General features: G+C 33.7%; 1 protein-coding gene across 1 annotated transcript; it reads left to right on the top strand.

Annotated features, from left to right (window-relative positions):
* The first annotated feature begins 1,922 nt into the window (after positions 1-1,922).
* Positions 1,923-3,517, top strand: LOC108745166 (actin, muscle). The gene is made up of 2 exons (XM_018481271.2): positions 1,923-2,950; positions 3,070-3,517. Exons 1-2 carry the CDS (start codon positions 2,026-2,028, stop codon positions 3,273-3,275), a joined length of 1,131 nt encoding a protein of 376 aa, XP_018336773.1. The 5' UTR covers positions 1,923-2,025; the 3' UTR covers positions 3,276-3,517.
* Positions 3,518-14,728: the final 11,211 nt, after the last annotated feature.

Genomic DNA, 14,728 nt, shown 5'->3' on the forward strand with positions numbered 1-14,728 from the left:
TTGTGCACAGGTATTTGTGCAAGCTATATGAATGAATTTAGGAAGTACTTTCTTTCTTAGGCACGACGTGGTAAACCGCAAAGGATTGTTGATAGTGCGAAACTTAAAGTAGTTCCTTCTGTATAAAACGGCTAAATTATAGCTGCTCAAGTTTTTTAAAAAATAAAAGATATCTTCCGTTAGCTCTTGGTGAACCATCATGAATAAATAACACACTTGGAAGTTGGTTTGCGATAAAACAGGGTAAAATATGACAAAAAGTAGGCAACTTTAAGCATCGATATCTCGGCGAATTTTCATCGTACAAAAAAGAATAAATAATGAAAAGGTGTGTTTTCAAGGATTATATTTTCCCTTGACATTTTTATACAGCTAAATTGCCCAAGAAAAAGGTTATAGGCGATTAAAGAAAAAGAAAGAAACGGCGATTTTTTTGAAATTTCCTATTTTCCGATGGTAAATTCAATTTTATAAAAACAAGTACTATAGTAAAACCTTGCTTCATTTTTGAATTATTTGGAGAAAACTAAAAGGAATGTCTTTTTTTAAATTACTCAATAACGCACCCCTTAAAAAAGGAGCACTTTGTGGTTTTATCATCTTTACAGGGCAAACTATCATATTCAATCATAAAATACCTTTAACACAATTGTTCCATACTAAAGTCTCTATTCAATAATCTATTATAGACACTATAAAAATTAAAATAAAAGCTTGCTATCTTACAAAGTAAACTTTTACATGAAAAGTTGGATAAAGTAAAACATATATTTGCAAGTATCGATTGTTAATAGAGTACTTAAGCTCTATTACCGTATATCTACTCTTAAAAAGCTGGTGCTTATCGATCAGTTAGATATGTTAAATTGTTGGCTAGCAACCAGTTTTCCATTGGTGGAATAAGCTTATACTTTATAAAGAATGCAACATCAAGTTCCTACACCGGAAGCGTTAATGGTTAAAAAAGCGTTAGTAAGATTTTTACGGGTGAATAACTGAAATTGTGTAAACATTAAGAGAAATTTGCTTTTTCTTTTTAGTTACTAATGTTGAAGAATATAAAAAACTAAGGTTATGGGAAGCACACAGCTGAAGTTAAAATAAGGTTACCTTGGGTTAGTTTAAATCGATTATGCGTTTAATCCGTTACACTAAGAAATAATATTGTAACACCACAAATTTTAGTGAATATCTAAAACTTAAATCATCATAAAACGCACTTTTTATTTTAATTTTCATCTTCTCAATAATAATTAGCGATAACCAATTTTGATTCCTGCTTCATGGATAGTTACTGCTGTCTTATAATTTTTTATGCTATAAATAAAATCCATTTACTATCTTCAGTTCGAATCTTGTCATTTTACCTCTTGCATAAATTCCAGAAATTCTTTTCTATTCAGCTATAAAAATTGTTAACGAAATGAAGAATCTAAGAATAGAAACATAAAAACCAGTAGTTGAAATATTAAGGAAACCGAAGTTGATAATGGAATTAATTTAGATAAAAAATTTAAATAAAATTTAATTATTCATTAAAATGAAATTTTAGGAAATGATCGAAAGATATTAAATTGAGAAAATGTTTCGTTTGTTTTGCATTGACATTCTATTAGCCAATATTTAAGTACCTACTTGTTGTATTGAATTTTCTTTCTAAAACAGTATTGTATCTTATAAGAAATTTTAGTTACATGATTCAATATTAGTTTGATGTTGGGCGATTAATGTTATTGTTTGTATATAGAGCAAAGACGCGACGGTGGCTGAGTCGAAAGACGCGCGCACAATTCGCGCATTTAGCCATATTTAGACGAGGCGTCGCGGCGTCCCCACGCTCGCCGCGTTATACATACATGGATCTCTTGATCTATTTCTGTCACGTTTCCCGCTAACCTATATAACCGACCGCCAATTCGTTGGTAGTCTCACTCGCAGCCTAGTACTTGTCGGCAGCAGAGTCTTGCCAAATTTCCTGTGTCTTTTCGTGTCGATACCTAAACTAACGAACACACCTCAATCACAATGTGTGACGACGATGTTGCTGCTCTTGTCGTGGACAATGGATCCGGTATGTGCAAAGCTGGATTCGCTGGAGATGACGCCCCAAGGGCTGTCTTCCCCTCGATTGTCGGTCGCCCCAGGCATCAGGGAGTCATGGTCGGTATGGGACAAAAGGACTCATACGTAGGCGACGAAGCCCAGAGCAAGAGAGGTATCCTCACCCTGAAATACCCCATCGAACACGGTATCATCACCAACTGGGACGACATGGAAAAAATCTGGCATCACACCTTCTACAATGAGCTGCGTGTCGCCCCCGAAGAACACCCCGTCCTTTTGACCGAAGCTCCCCTCAACCCTAAGGCTAACCGCGAGAAGATGACTCAAATCATGTTCGAAACCTTCAACACCCCAGCCATGTACGTCGCTATTCAAGCTGTACTTTCTCTGTATGCCTCTGGTCGTACCACCGGTATCGTCTTAGATTCTGGAGACGGTGTTTCTCACACTGTACCCATCTATGAAGGTTACGCTTTACCCCATGCCATCCTCCGTTTGGACTTGGCCGGTCGTGACTTGACCGACTACCTCATGAAGATCTTGACCGAAAGAGGCTACTCATTCACAACCACCGCTGAAAGAGAAATTGTTAGGGACATCAAGGAAAAACTTTGCTATGTTGCTTTGGACTTCGAACAAGAAATGGCCACAGCCGCTGCCTCCACCTCTCTGGAGAAGAGCTACGAATTGCCTGATGGACAGGTCATCACTGTTGGAAACGAAAGGTTCCGTTGCCCAGAAGCCCTCTTCCAACCTTCCTTCTTGGGTATGGAATCTTGCGGTATCCACGAAACCGTCTACAACTCCATCATGAAGTGCGACGTTGACATCCGTAAGGACTTGTACGCCAACACTGTACTTTCCGGAGGTACCACCATGTATCCTGGTAAGTAATGACATTTAATTCAATCGTTTTTGTCTCTTTTCGTTTAAATGTCGTCATTCATAGTAGTTATAAGTAATTTTAATTGTTGATATTTTTTAACAATCTTTTCGTTATTTCAGGTATCGCTGACCGTATGCAAAAGGAAATCACCGCTCTTGCTCCGTCCACCATCAAGATCAAGATTATCGCACCCCCAGAAAGGAAATACTCCGTATGGATCGGTGGATCTATCTTGGCTTCTCTTTCCACCTTCCAGCAAATGTGGATCTCCAAACAGGAATACGACGAATCCGGCCCTGGCATCGTTCACCGCAAATGTTTCTAAACACCTCTCTATCTTTCTGTATCCATCGCATTGCATATATACATACACACTTATGTCTCTTATATTTATTGTTAATATTATCACTGTCATCGTTTTTTGACGCCTAATAACGATGTGTAAATACTACTTATATATATTTATGCCCTACACAGATATATCTCAGTGCGAAAACAGACTGTCGAGTAATATACTATTGTAAGCGACGTATTTAGGCCGTCTAATTATTATACATAAATATTTTTTATATTTAATTATTGTAATTTAACGAGCGAGTAAATATATAATTTTTTTGTTAAACAATTTATTTGTTGTTTTCAGGTGTTTTTCTTTCCCCCAATGATTTGATCAGTATTTCTTATTATTCTATTAATAAATGCAATGAATTTCGGCGAAAATATAAATAGAACCCTTTCATTGAACACATTACATAACCGAAATATTCATATTTTCTACCTATTTTTAAAATCATGGTACTTAGTCATAAACACTCTCTAACTGCATAACTAGAAATGGAGTATAAAAGGGCATTCTATGTTTATCATCTGGGTGTAGTGAGTTCAATTTGTTTCTTTTTATTAATGCAGCATGACGACTTTACATGTTTAAACGTGTGCTTGTATATGTGTGTTCGGTTTTTACTCGATTTTGTGTTCGTTACCGAATTAGGGTTCGATTTCCGAAAGTTTGGCTTGAAAACGGATGTGACGTTGCTATTTATAAACGGCGCTATTTCCAACCGATTCATGGCGTAGCAGTGCATGTTTCTTTGATCTTGTTATTACAAGTTTTTTTAAGATTATGACTCAAGCGGGTTGATAATTCTTTGCATAACGAAAGAAAGTTATTTCAACTATTTTTGTGTAGGTTCAGCCATGAATTTTTCAGGACCACATAATCTACAAACTACCTTAACGATTTATTTATGAATTAAGTAGGTATTTCAATATATTTACGGGTGGGATGTGATGATTCAAGTTTAATGAGAACTGCATTAACACTTTTACGAAATATTCAACCAATCGTAGTCTTTAAACCTGTAATAGATCTATTGTTTCCTTAAAGGGTTTTGATATATATGCTGATGGTGATATTGTTGAACTTAGGGACTAAAACAGAGAATACGTTTCCTTATTTGAAAATAAGTTTTATTTAAACCGTTTTCTACATATGAAATTACAAAAAACAGAAGGAAAATTGTTTTCAAGAAGTCTATTAGAAGTACACACCAGCATCGATGATATTAAAGAAGTACCTAACTATTATATTAATTTATTTGCAGTTAAACATGGAACAGTAAATTCAATTAATATTTAGATATTTTTATGGTGAGTAATTGTAGAAAGTTGGTTAGCTAAAGTAACAAATCGATTTTTGAATTTACATTTTATTTATTTATAAAAAGAAACGTTTTTGAAATCCTTCATTTATTTTTGTCTTGTAGTATTATTACTTGTTGACAATTTTAAATTCGTATACTTGACTGATTAAGTAAATAGTTACATACCCACGTTAAGAATTTTCTCAAAATCTGAAAATAATTCTTAGGTATGAAAAGTTTTAATTTATTATCGTGTTTTTTTGTAAATAGGAAAAAGAAACTTATATTAATCGATTAAGTTGCATCGTTTATGTATGTACCACGTGGATATTTGTATGAATTTTCTCCGTCACGGGCCCAGTATTGTATCGAATTAATGGTGTGCGCATCAAATGGGATCTTTAAATATCTTCTCCCAGATTCGAAAAGACGGGCCGTGGACTATTTATAATACACAGCACGTTTTCCTAACCATATAAGGCTATGTTAGTGAACCGCACCAATTTCCGATTTATTGATAAGAAAAAATTAATATAACAATAAAAGTTCTTAATTCTTCGCTTAAGAAAGGCATCACGTTAACTGTAGTTCACAATTGGTTCTAAAAGAACAAATGTATGTATTCCTTAACTACACTTTAGGTCATAATAGGATCAACAAAGATTTTACCAAAACGAGAAAGTAGTTTTTATAAAACAATAACTGTAAGCGTGTAAGAAATTCTTCATTTTGTTTTGTACATTCTATTGATCGTTCTTCCGCTATTTTGTATTCAAATTTTTTTAATCAAAGTAATACTGGGGTTAAAATTATTTTATTTAAAAAACCACAGGCAATGTTTCGTAGAGGTTTTTGAGCTTTTCAAGGTTAGTTTTTTTAAGTTAAAAACTGTAATAATGATGGATTCTGGTTAAGTGGTACATGCTCTATGATCAACAATCATTAACAAAAATGATTAAAATGTTGTGTAGATAAAACTGTAAAAGCTAACTAACATAACATTGTTTTAAAAGCGTTCTACATGGTGACAGTTAATTTTGTTAATGGTTGTTGATCTTTGAACATGTACTACTTAACCAGAATGCATCAATATTACAGTTTTTAACTTAAAAAACTAGCATTGTAAAAGCCCAACGAAATGTTGGCTATGGTTTTTTAAATTAAATAATTTTAACCCCAGTATTTCTTTGATTAAAAAAGATTTGTAAAAATAGATACATACATATCCGGAGTACATAGTATATTAAAATTCTTATTGAATATGTCCAAAATCAGGCACTAGTAAGCAACAATCAAATATGTTACATCGACAATTAAAAATGACGAAATCATAAAGTAGTACTAAATATTGAGATGCGTTCTTGAGATCCAATCGAAAAAGCTTATTTTTTAGTTTTAAAAATTATGCACTTTAGGAGAATACTTTTTGTACGAAATTAAATTTCAAAACGGAATAAATTGTTAACAATTTATTTTGCCACTTTTGCTATTTAAAATGCTTACAATAAGAAGATGAAATTTTGAGGAAGCTTTTCTTTTTTCAGTAATTACTCCATAACTTCTTTTTGTGGCGTTTTAGATATACATAACGCTTAACGCTTGGTAGAAAAGAAAGCACATGAAAAACCAGAAATTGTACTATTCTTCTTAGCTCTGTAAATTATTTTGGAATTTTCATTTTATAGAACGAAGATAATCGAAAAATGACAAAATAAGTACAGTAAAAGCACTTTATTCGCGGGGTATACGTTCCATAAATATGCCGCGAATAGAGAAACCGTGAATATGGAATGGTAATTAGTATGGAAGCAAAAGGGGTACGNAAACCAATATGTATCAAAATAAAATCAATGTATTGATAAATTCGCAATTAAAATTAATCGTTATAATCAGGTTTAGGCAAGAGTTTAAAAAATTTAGTGATTTTTTCTTGTTTTCAATTTTGAAATTAGTCCACTCGGTTACATCTTTTATAAAAGTTGCCCCGACACGAGCCAACACTACTTAAAACATGCCGATACGTTGAAAAATAATACCAAATCCTTTTCTGTTTACTCGGTTACATCTTTTATAAAAGCTGCCTCGGCACGTACCAACTGTATATACTCAAAAGATGCAGATACATTAAGGGAATTCAATAGTACACGCGCCCTAGAGTAAAAATATGCTTATCGATTCTAGATATCATGAGTTTAATGTTTGGAACAGAGGATTGAAATTTTGTAGTAAGACAGATAAGGTTTTATTCTAAAGCTTGCCGAAGGCCATTTTTTGATTTTTTAATTTCTATTGAAAATACGTGTCCTACAAGAACCATCAACTTTAAGCACTTGTAAAAGCTTTTAATGATCATATTATTGAAAACCAAAAACCTACCGAGTTAGTGTAAACCTTTGTCTGTTACCATACAAAAAATCACATATTTATCTCGCAGTGTTAAATCACAATGTTTAGAATAGGAACCATGTTTTCGAAAAAATGCACACTAGGCACGAGCGGTCTATTACGGTCAATCCTCTTAATAAATGACACCGAATCCTTTTCTGTTTACCGATTGCATCCGCGAATAATGAAACGGGAAAAAGGAAACCGTGAATAAGGAACTTTTACTGTATTTAAAAGCAAATATGGGTCAATACGACAAAAATAGGTTTACCTTAAATGATGATATCTTGGTAACCGCTAGTCGTACAGAACTAAAAAAATGCAAAATTTGTGGTTTTCATGAACTTTCTTTTCTATTCAGCTTTAGGTAAACCGTGAAATATTCATACCTATATTGTAAGTATTTTGATAGTAAAAACAGTAAAAAGCTTTTTCAAGAAGGTACTCCGATGGAAAATTTAATTTTCTATAAGTGTTCTTGCAAAAAACTCCTAAGGTGCATAATATGTGAGTTATCGCGAAGAAAACTAAAAATGGACTTTTTTAATTGAACATCAAGAGCGCATCCTCATTTTTGGTAGTACTTTGTGATTTTATTATTTTTTGGTACCGAACTAACATATTTTACAATAAAAATCCACAGAAGCAATTGTTCTTTACTAAAACTCCTCTTCAATGGTCTATTAATCTAATGCGGACTATAGTGTATTTAAGTATTGAATTAGGAATTCTTTTTGTTATTCATAAGCATATATTTATTATATTCTTTTTCTTTCCCTTAATTTGGATACGTGTAAATTGTAAAACAATGACACACTTCGTCGACCCCCTCCTACCCTTTAACGTGTGACGTAATTTATGGATGGTCCCTATATGAGCTCTTTATATTTACAAAATTTAGTTCAATTTAATGGACTACCGTTTCCAAAAATAAACAGCAGTGAAATANAACATTTTCTTTTCCGCCGCCCCACTGTTCATGTTTCGCAGCCGTACAACGCCGCGCTCCAAACATACACCTTTAACAACCTTTTTCGAATTTCTAAATTAACTGTTCGCGATCATAGAAGTGACTTCTTTTTATTAAAGGCGTCACGACCCTGCGCTATCCTCCGCTTTATATCCCTACTACTTCTTCAGTATGACTTATTTGACGTTCTAGATATCTAAAATCAGCCACTTTTTCTAATTTTTCGTCTCCTATCTTTATATTCGCACTTTCCCTGCTTTGCATACCAGTATTTTAGTTTTACTTTTATTTATTTTCATACAGTATTGATGTGTCAGTACCGCTTCCATTTTATTTAAGGCTATCTCTAGGTCCTCCTTGCTAGATGCTAATACTGCTATACAGGCGGGGATACTAACCACTACACTATTTGCTATTCGTTACTTCAATAACTACAAAGAATAATATAATTTATCTTTTTTGCGATATCATTATATTTATTTTGCCAAGGCAAATAAATCGAACCAGTGTTCTTCCGAATATTATTAGATTATTAAACGTACATTCATACCAAAACATCCTTTTTTATCCTTTTTGTCAAACTATTTGTCGTGGCGACAAATAATTGTTTTTATTGTTTTATTTTATTACTGTCCTTAAACAATCTTATCGTTAATTTGGTTAATACTTAGAAGCGGGAACTTATCAAGGTCAGTTATTTAATCAAGTTTTGAATACGAAATTAACACTAAGACAAAATATACGTCGTACTCTTTGTAAAACATTTCGTTTTATATATAAAAATTAACAAAAATTAATGAGAAATAGAAAAACTAAAGGATTTATTGGCCTCCACAATATTGTTTCGATTCTCTCGGGTCATTCTCAAGAGAGAAATTCTGTTACTGGATACTACTGCTAGATACTCCTTTATAGTAACAGAATTTCTGTCTTGAGAATTACTTGACAGGGTCGAAATGAACAATCTTCTAGCAAATCAAACCCAATTTAAATACTCTAATTTTTTATTTAAACACCTATATATCGCGGATGTCCACACTAATCGTCCTCTTTTCAAAATTACTCATCAATTCCAAACAATCTGAACTGAAACTTTTATAATCAATCTTCAATCAACTCTTTCTTCGTAGAACCTGTGGGATCCGTAGGTACATAATAACAAAATATTCTATAGTATTTTCAGGTTCCTCTTTTTCATTTACATTCTTGGCAAGTGCTATTTTCTGCCAGATCCATCCACCAACCCGCAAACCAATATTTGTTACCGATAAATATATTTATTTTAAAGAAATCAACCATTAATTGCAGAACAAAATTGAAAACAAAAAGTAATTAAAAAGAACATCGCTACAGAAAGATTGGCCAGTATGTCGCTAATGTGCATAGAATGTGATGTGCTCAAAGACATACAGTTTGAACAACTGATTGACGATTTTGCTTTCATCAAAACTTTTCAATAAATATACAATTTTAAACACTAACCTATGAATACCAAAGGAGTTATTGTTCCGAATCGTATTACAACCATCCATTTATTAATTGTGATTGTAAAAAAATGGAAATAATTATTCAATAAATTTACAATTCTGCCTATTTACCCTTTTTGGCTGTTTTAACAAAATAGTCCTCTGTCAAAACCATACTGGCTCCATTATACTTATGTGTCCAGGGTCGTTAAAGACAGTCCTGAATATTGAACATGCAAATTATGTCCATGTCGTTTCTACTCCAATTACGTCACTCTCATTGGCACGCAGGAATATTTTTCGATGCGAGAACAGAGCGAGAACTATAATGTACGCATACCAGGGTTGTTTGATAAATTAAAGTTGAAGATTCGATTAAAATGCTTATTCTGTTTTGAAAGCTGGTTTTTATTTGTAGTTAACCTCAAAGAATTTTTACTCAATCTGCCAAATGGCGAAAGTTTTATCGTGCTTTGAAGCGAACCAATCGAGACGAAAGAACATTAAATAAACAAAAAGAAGCTATGAGAGTATTATAGGAAATCCGTTCTATCGTATGAAATGATTCAAAATTGATTTACCGAGTTTTGATATGGTTGTATGAGTATAAAAAAAGTCTAGTTGTAGTCACTAGTAATACCCAACGAAACTGTCATTGTAGAATCCATGTTATCATGGTGCAAGATCGCCGAGAGAAGAGAGACGCGAAATAGCAAAGGTGGTAGGCATTTCTGAATAAGGTGCTTTTACTATCTTATAAGACCATTCAGTGATGAAAGAATTATTTTGCCTCGTTTACTCACGATTAACCTAAAACTAAATGGTGTGAAAAGATTTTAGCTGTGTTCACAAATTTCAACTATAACTCTATTCAATTATTCCGCTGATGTATAAGTATTACTATACACCTCAAAAAAATGAAAATAGTGAACATTTCGCTGCAAAAGACCTCCAAAGTCAATGTGTTATATGTATTTATCGACTATTTGAAAAAATGTACCAACTATCACAAGAGCATGTTGTGATTCTTGACTGTGGGTAAACGTAGCAGGAAGTTGATGAAAAATGGTCACATCTGGTGAAGACACTTCTATCATGACAATGCATCAGAAATTCATCGATACGCGCGATACGAATTAAACAAAAGTTATAACCTATTGTATAGTGTTGAAGGACGATTACGTTGGTTAGACATGCACCTCACTCTTTCCTATTCTGAGCTAATGTTCGCTTTCCCTAAAACAAGAACATCCCACGTCCTTAACTATTTGTGAAAAGTAATCTAATATAGGTCTACCTTTACTCCTCTCAATCCATTCTGATAATGAGTTAGAGGAACTAACCCTTCATACCTGAGAAGGTGTCCTATCAATCTATCTTGTCTATATCTTACTGACTTCCACAATGTCCCCTATCTGACACATTTCTAACTTTCTCTTTTCACGAAATCGTCATCAGCCACCTGCAACATTTTGAACGCTTCTAACCTTTTTTTTCGGCTGTGCCCATCTGTGGTGTTGGGGGGTATTAGAAAGAATAGCTGAACAGAAGACTCCATGGAAGACAATTAGAAATAGGTGAGATAGATTAGAAGGACACCTTCTTAGGCATGAAGGTCTAGTCAGAGACATATTAGAGGCAGAAACGGGAGTTAGGAGGGGTAGAGGTAGACCTAGATTAGATTACTGTTCGCAAATAGTTAAGGACGTGGGTCGTTCTAGCTTTAGGGATATGAGAACATTAGCTCAGGAAAGGAAAGAGTGGAGATGCGTGTCAACCAGTCTGAGGACTGACGACTTTATGATGATATAAATATATATAATAATTTAGAACGAATTTTGTAATAACTAAAAAAGAAAAGTGATATACTAGTAGTACAACATTTAAACTAACTAAGCTAAAAGATTTAGCAGAAATTTGAAAATCTCTAATGGATAAAATAAGAACATTCTGTAACATAACAAGAAATATATATTTAATTCTCAATGTAATAAAAAATCAATGAGGACAGTAACTTTTATTATATCATAAATAAGTCAGACGTGTTTTGCCAGTTAAGTTTACAGTTTTAATGAAGAAATAGTACTTAATATAAATTATTTTGGAAGATACAAACTAACTTCATTAATAATGCAAACCTAAATTAGGGGGCGTTTCTGAATGACCAACTATTGCTGGATTTTCTCCGAAATACAACTCTGGTACTAAAATGGTGTAATCACAAATTATTACAAACAGGACAATTTTATGGTTGGTTTGTTTGTAACTAACCTCCACTCTTTCCTATCCTGAGCTAAACTTCGCATTTCCCTAAAACTAGAACAGCCCACATCCTTATATAATTGCGAACAGTAATCTAGCCTAGCTCTACCTCTACCCCTCCTAACTCTTGTTTCAGCCTCTAATATGTCTCTGACTAGACCTTCATGCCTAAGAAGGTATTCTACCACGTATTTTTTATTGACTTCCATAGAGTCCTCTGTTCTCTTATTCTTTCTAATACCTCTTCATTTCTAACCTTTTCTAGCCACGTTATCTTCATCATTCGCCTATAACACCACATTTCGAAGGCTTCTAACATTTTCTTTTCCGCCGCCCCACTGTTCATGTTTCGCAGCCGTACAACGCCGCGCTCCAAACATACACCTTTAACAACCTTTTTCGAATTTCTAAATTAACTGTTCGCGATCATAGAAGTGACTTCTTTTTATTAAAGGCGTCACGACCCTGCGCTATCCTCCGCTTTATATCCCTACTACTTCTTCAGTATGACTTATTTGACGTTCTAGATATCTAAAATCAGCCACTTTTTCTAATTTTTCGTCTCCTATCTTTATATTCGCACTTTCCCTGCTTTGCATACCAGTATTTTAGTTTTACTTTTATTTATTTTCATACAGTATTGATGTGTCAGTACCGCTTCCATTTTATTTAAGGCTATCTCTAGGTCCTCCTTGCTAGATGCTAATACTGCTATACAGGCGGGGATACTAACCACTACACTATTTGCTATTCGTTACTTCAATAACTACAAAGAATAATATAATTTATCTTTTTTGCGATATCATTATATTTATTTTGCCAAGGCAAATAAATCGAACCAGTGTTCTTCCGAATATTATTAGATTATTAAACGTACATTCATACCAAAACATCCTTTTTTATCCTTTTTGTCAAACTATTTGTCGTGGGCGTAGATAGGTAAGAGCAAGGGGGGAACTACCCCTTAACAAGCTCATTGTCCCTTTCCCTTGAAAAAGGGCTAACGAGTACAAAGTCTGAAAACGTAGAATCCAAACACATTAAAACTAATATAAAGCTATTGAAAATTTGCCGCCGCGCCCCACTAGGAGAAGTATCTCGCTACGCCCATGTGATTTGCTTTAACCCCGAATATCTCTGAAGAGTACATGTATACTGTAAGATTATCTCGATTTTGTTAAAATAATCGAATTCGGTAACTCACGGTTCAGTCAAATACTCGTGGTCATTGAACCCCTTTTTTATAATCAGCGAAAAGGGCAATTTAACATTCAAATAAAAATAGCTTTTACTTTTCGAGATGAAATTTTTATTCTATTTTTCTGTTGATTTTCTCAGCTGTTTAATTAAATTTTATTTTGCTTGATAAGCACTAACCTATTTTGTCGTTTGCTGTAGTTAATAGCAATAATTGTTTCGTGTTATTATCAGATGATTTTGTGAAAATCGTTAAACGCCCTTACTGCTATTATAAAACGTTAAAAGTAAACCTTTTATGTCATCTACATCAACTTTGCTCTTTAACTTTGACGACATGATTAAAACTCACCCTTATCTTGTGCTGTAAGAAGGGATGATGATAAAGTCTGTTTTAACTTTCCAAATGTTGTACCCCCATCTCCCGTATCTGCAGTCGTGGCTGCAGTTGTTCCAGCAGGTACTGTATCTGTAGCAACCATCTAAAAAAAATAACAGTTGGTCAATATTTTTACTGCCTCACATTTTTAAAATAAATTTATTTAACAAGTTTATTTTTTAATGATATCTTTCTCGGCGACCCTAAAAGCGTTACAATTCTAACTAAACCAAGATTAATATCAAGATTGTTTCACACTTGGTATTGGTCTTAGTCTTGTTTATTCGGTCTTGGTGTCTTGCGTTCTACGTCTTGATCTTGGTCATTTAATCTGATAATTACTTTTTTTTTAATCCTTCTAATTACGAATTTTTGTATTTACCAACAGAATTAAATGCTTAAATTTTCTGTCATACATGAGAACTTGCAATGACTTTTAAAGAAAATAGGGTCGATACTTGTGAGAATTATGAAAACTCGAAAACTTACACTTAGTCCAGTGCATAAATCTACCTCCCTCCAAAGGATAAGTTGACATTTTGGCGAACAAACTAGTGCAAAAGAATTAGTTTACCACTATATTTCAATCATGTGTTATCCCCACATAGGAACAAAGAATACTTACTCCGATAACATTCTTGTAGATTCTTTTTTTTCAGACAGTGGTAAAGTTTCAAGTCTTCACATTTAGTGTGAAAATTTTTAAATTTCAAATACCAAAGATGTTTTGTTCCAAGAAAAGAATGTATTAAAGTTGCTACAACTAGTTTAATTCATAAATCCACCGGAAGTAATAATTTCTGGTTTAGCCTTGTGTAAAAAGAGACAGCTTTAAATAAAATGGAAGCGGTATTCACAAAATAGTAGTGTATGACAATAAATAAAAGTAAAACAAAATACTGGTATGCAAGGGATGAAAAAAGAAGGGAAGAAGCGAATATAAAGATAGGAGACGAAAAATTAGAAGAACTGGCTAATTTTAGGTATCTAGGATGTCAGATAAGTCAGGACGGAAGGAATAGTAGGAATATCAAGCAGAGGATAGCACAGGGTCGTGTGGCCTTCAATAAAAAGAAGTCACTTCCATGCTCGCGAACGGTTAATTTACAAATTCGAAAAAGGTTGTTGAAGGTGTATATTTGAAGCGCGGCGCTGTACGGGTGCGAAACATGGACAGTAAGTGCGGCGGAAGAGAAAAGGTTAAAAGCGTTCGAAATGTGGTGTTACAGGCGAATGATGAGGATACTGTGGATAGAGAAGGTTAGAAATGAAGAGGTATTAGAAAGAATAGGAGAACAGAGGACTCTATGGAAGTCAATAAGAGATAGGCGAGATAGGTTGGTAGGACACCTTTACAGGACCTTCAAGGCAGAAACAGGAGTTAAGAGGATCAGAGGTAGACCTAAATTAGATTACTGTTCGCAAATAATTAAGGATGTGGGATGTTCTAGTTTTAGAGAAGTGCGAAGATTAGCT

This window comes from Agrilus planipennis, unplaced genomic scaffold (assembly GCF_000699045.2).
Source record: "Agrilus planipennis isolate EAB-ADULT unplaced genomic scaffold, Apla_2.0 scaffold4, whole genome shotgun sequence".
In the NCBI taxonomy this organism is placed as follows: Eukaryota; Metazoa; Arthropoda; class Insecta; order Coleoptera; family Buprestidae; genus Agrilus; species Agrilus planipennis.

Coding starts and splice junctions, on each gene's coding strand:
- LOC108745166 (XM_018481271.2), top strand. CDS start 2,026: ATGTGTGACGACGATGTTGCTGCTCTTGTCGTGGACAATGGATCCGGT. Junction 2,951..3,069: donor AGGTACCACCATGTATCCTG/GTAAGTAATGAC, acceptor TCGTTATTTCAG/GTATCGCTGACCGTATGCAA.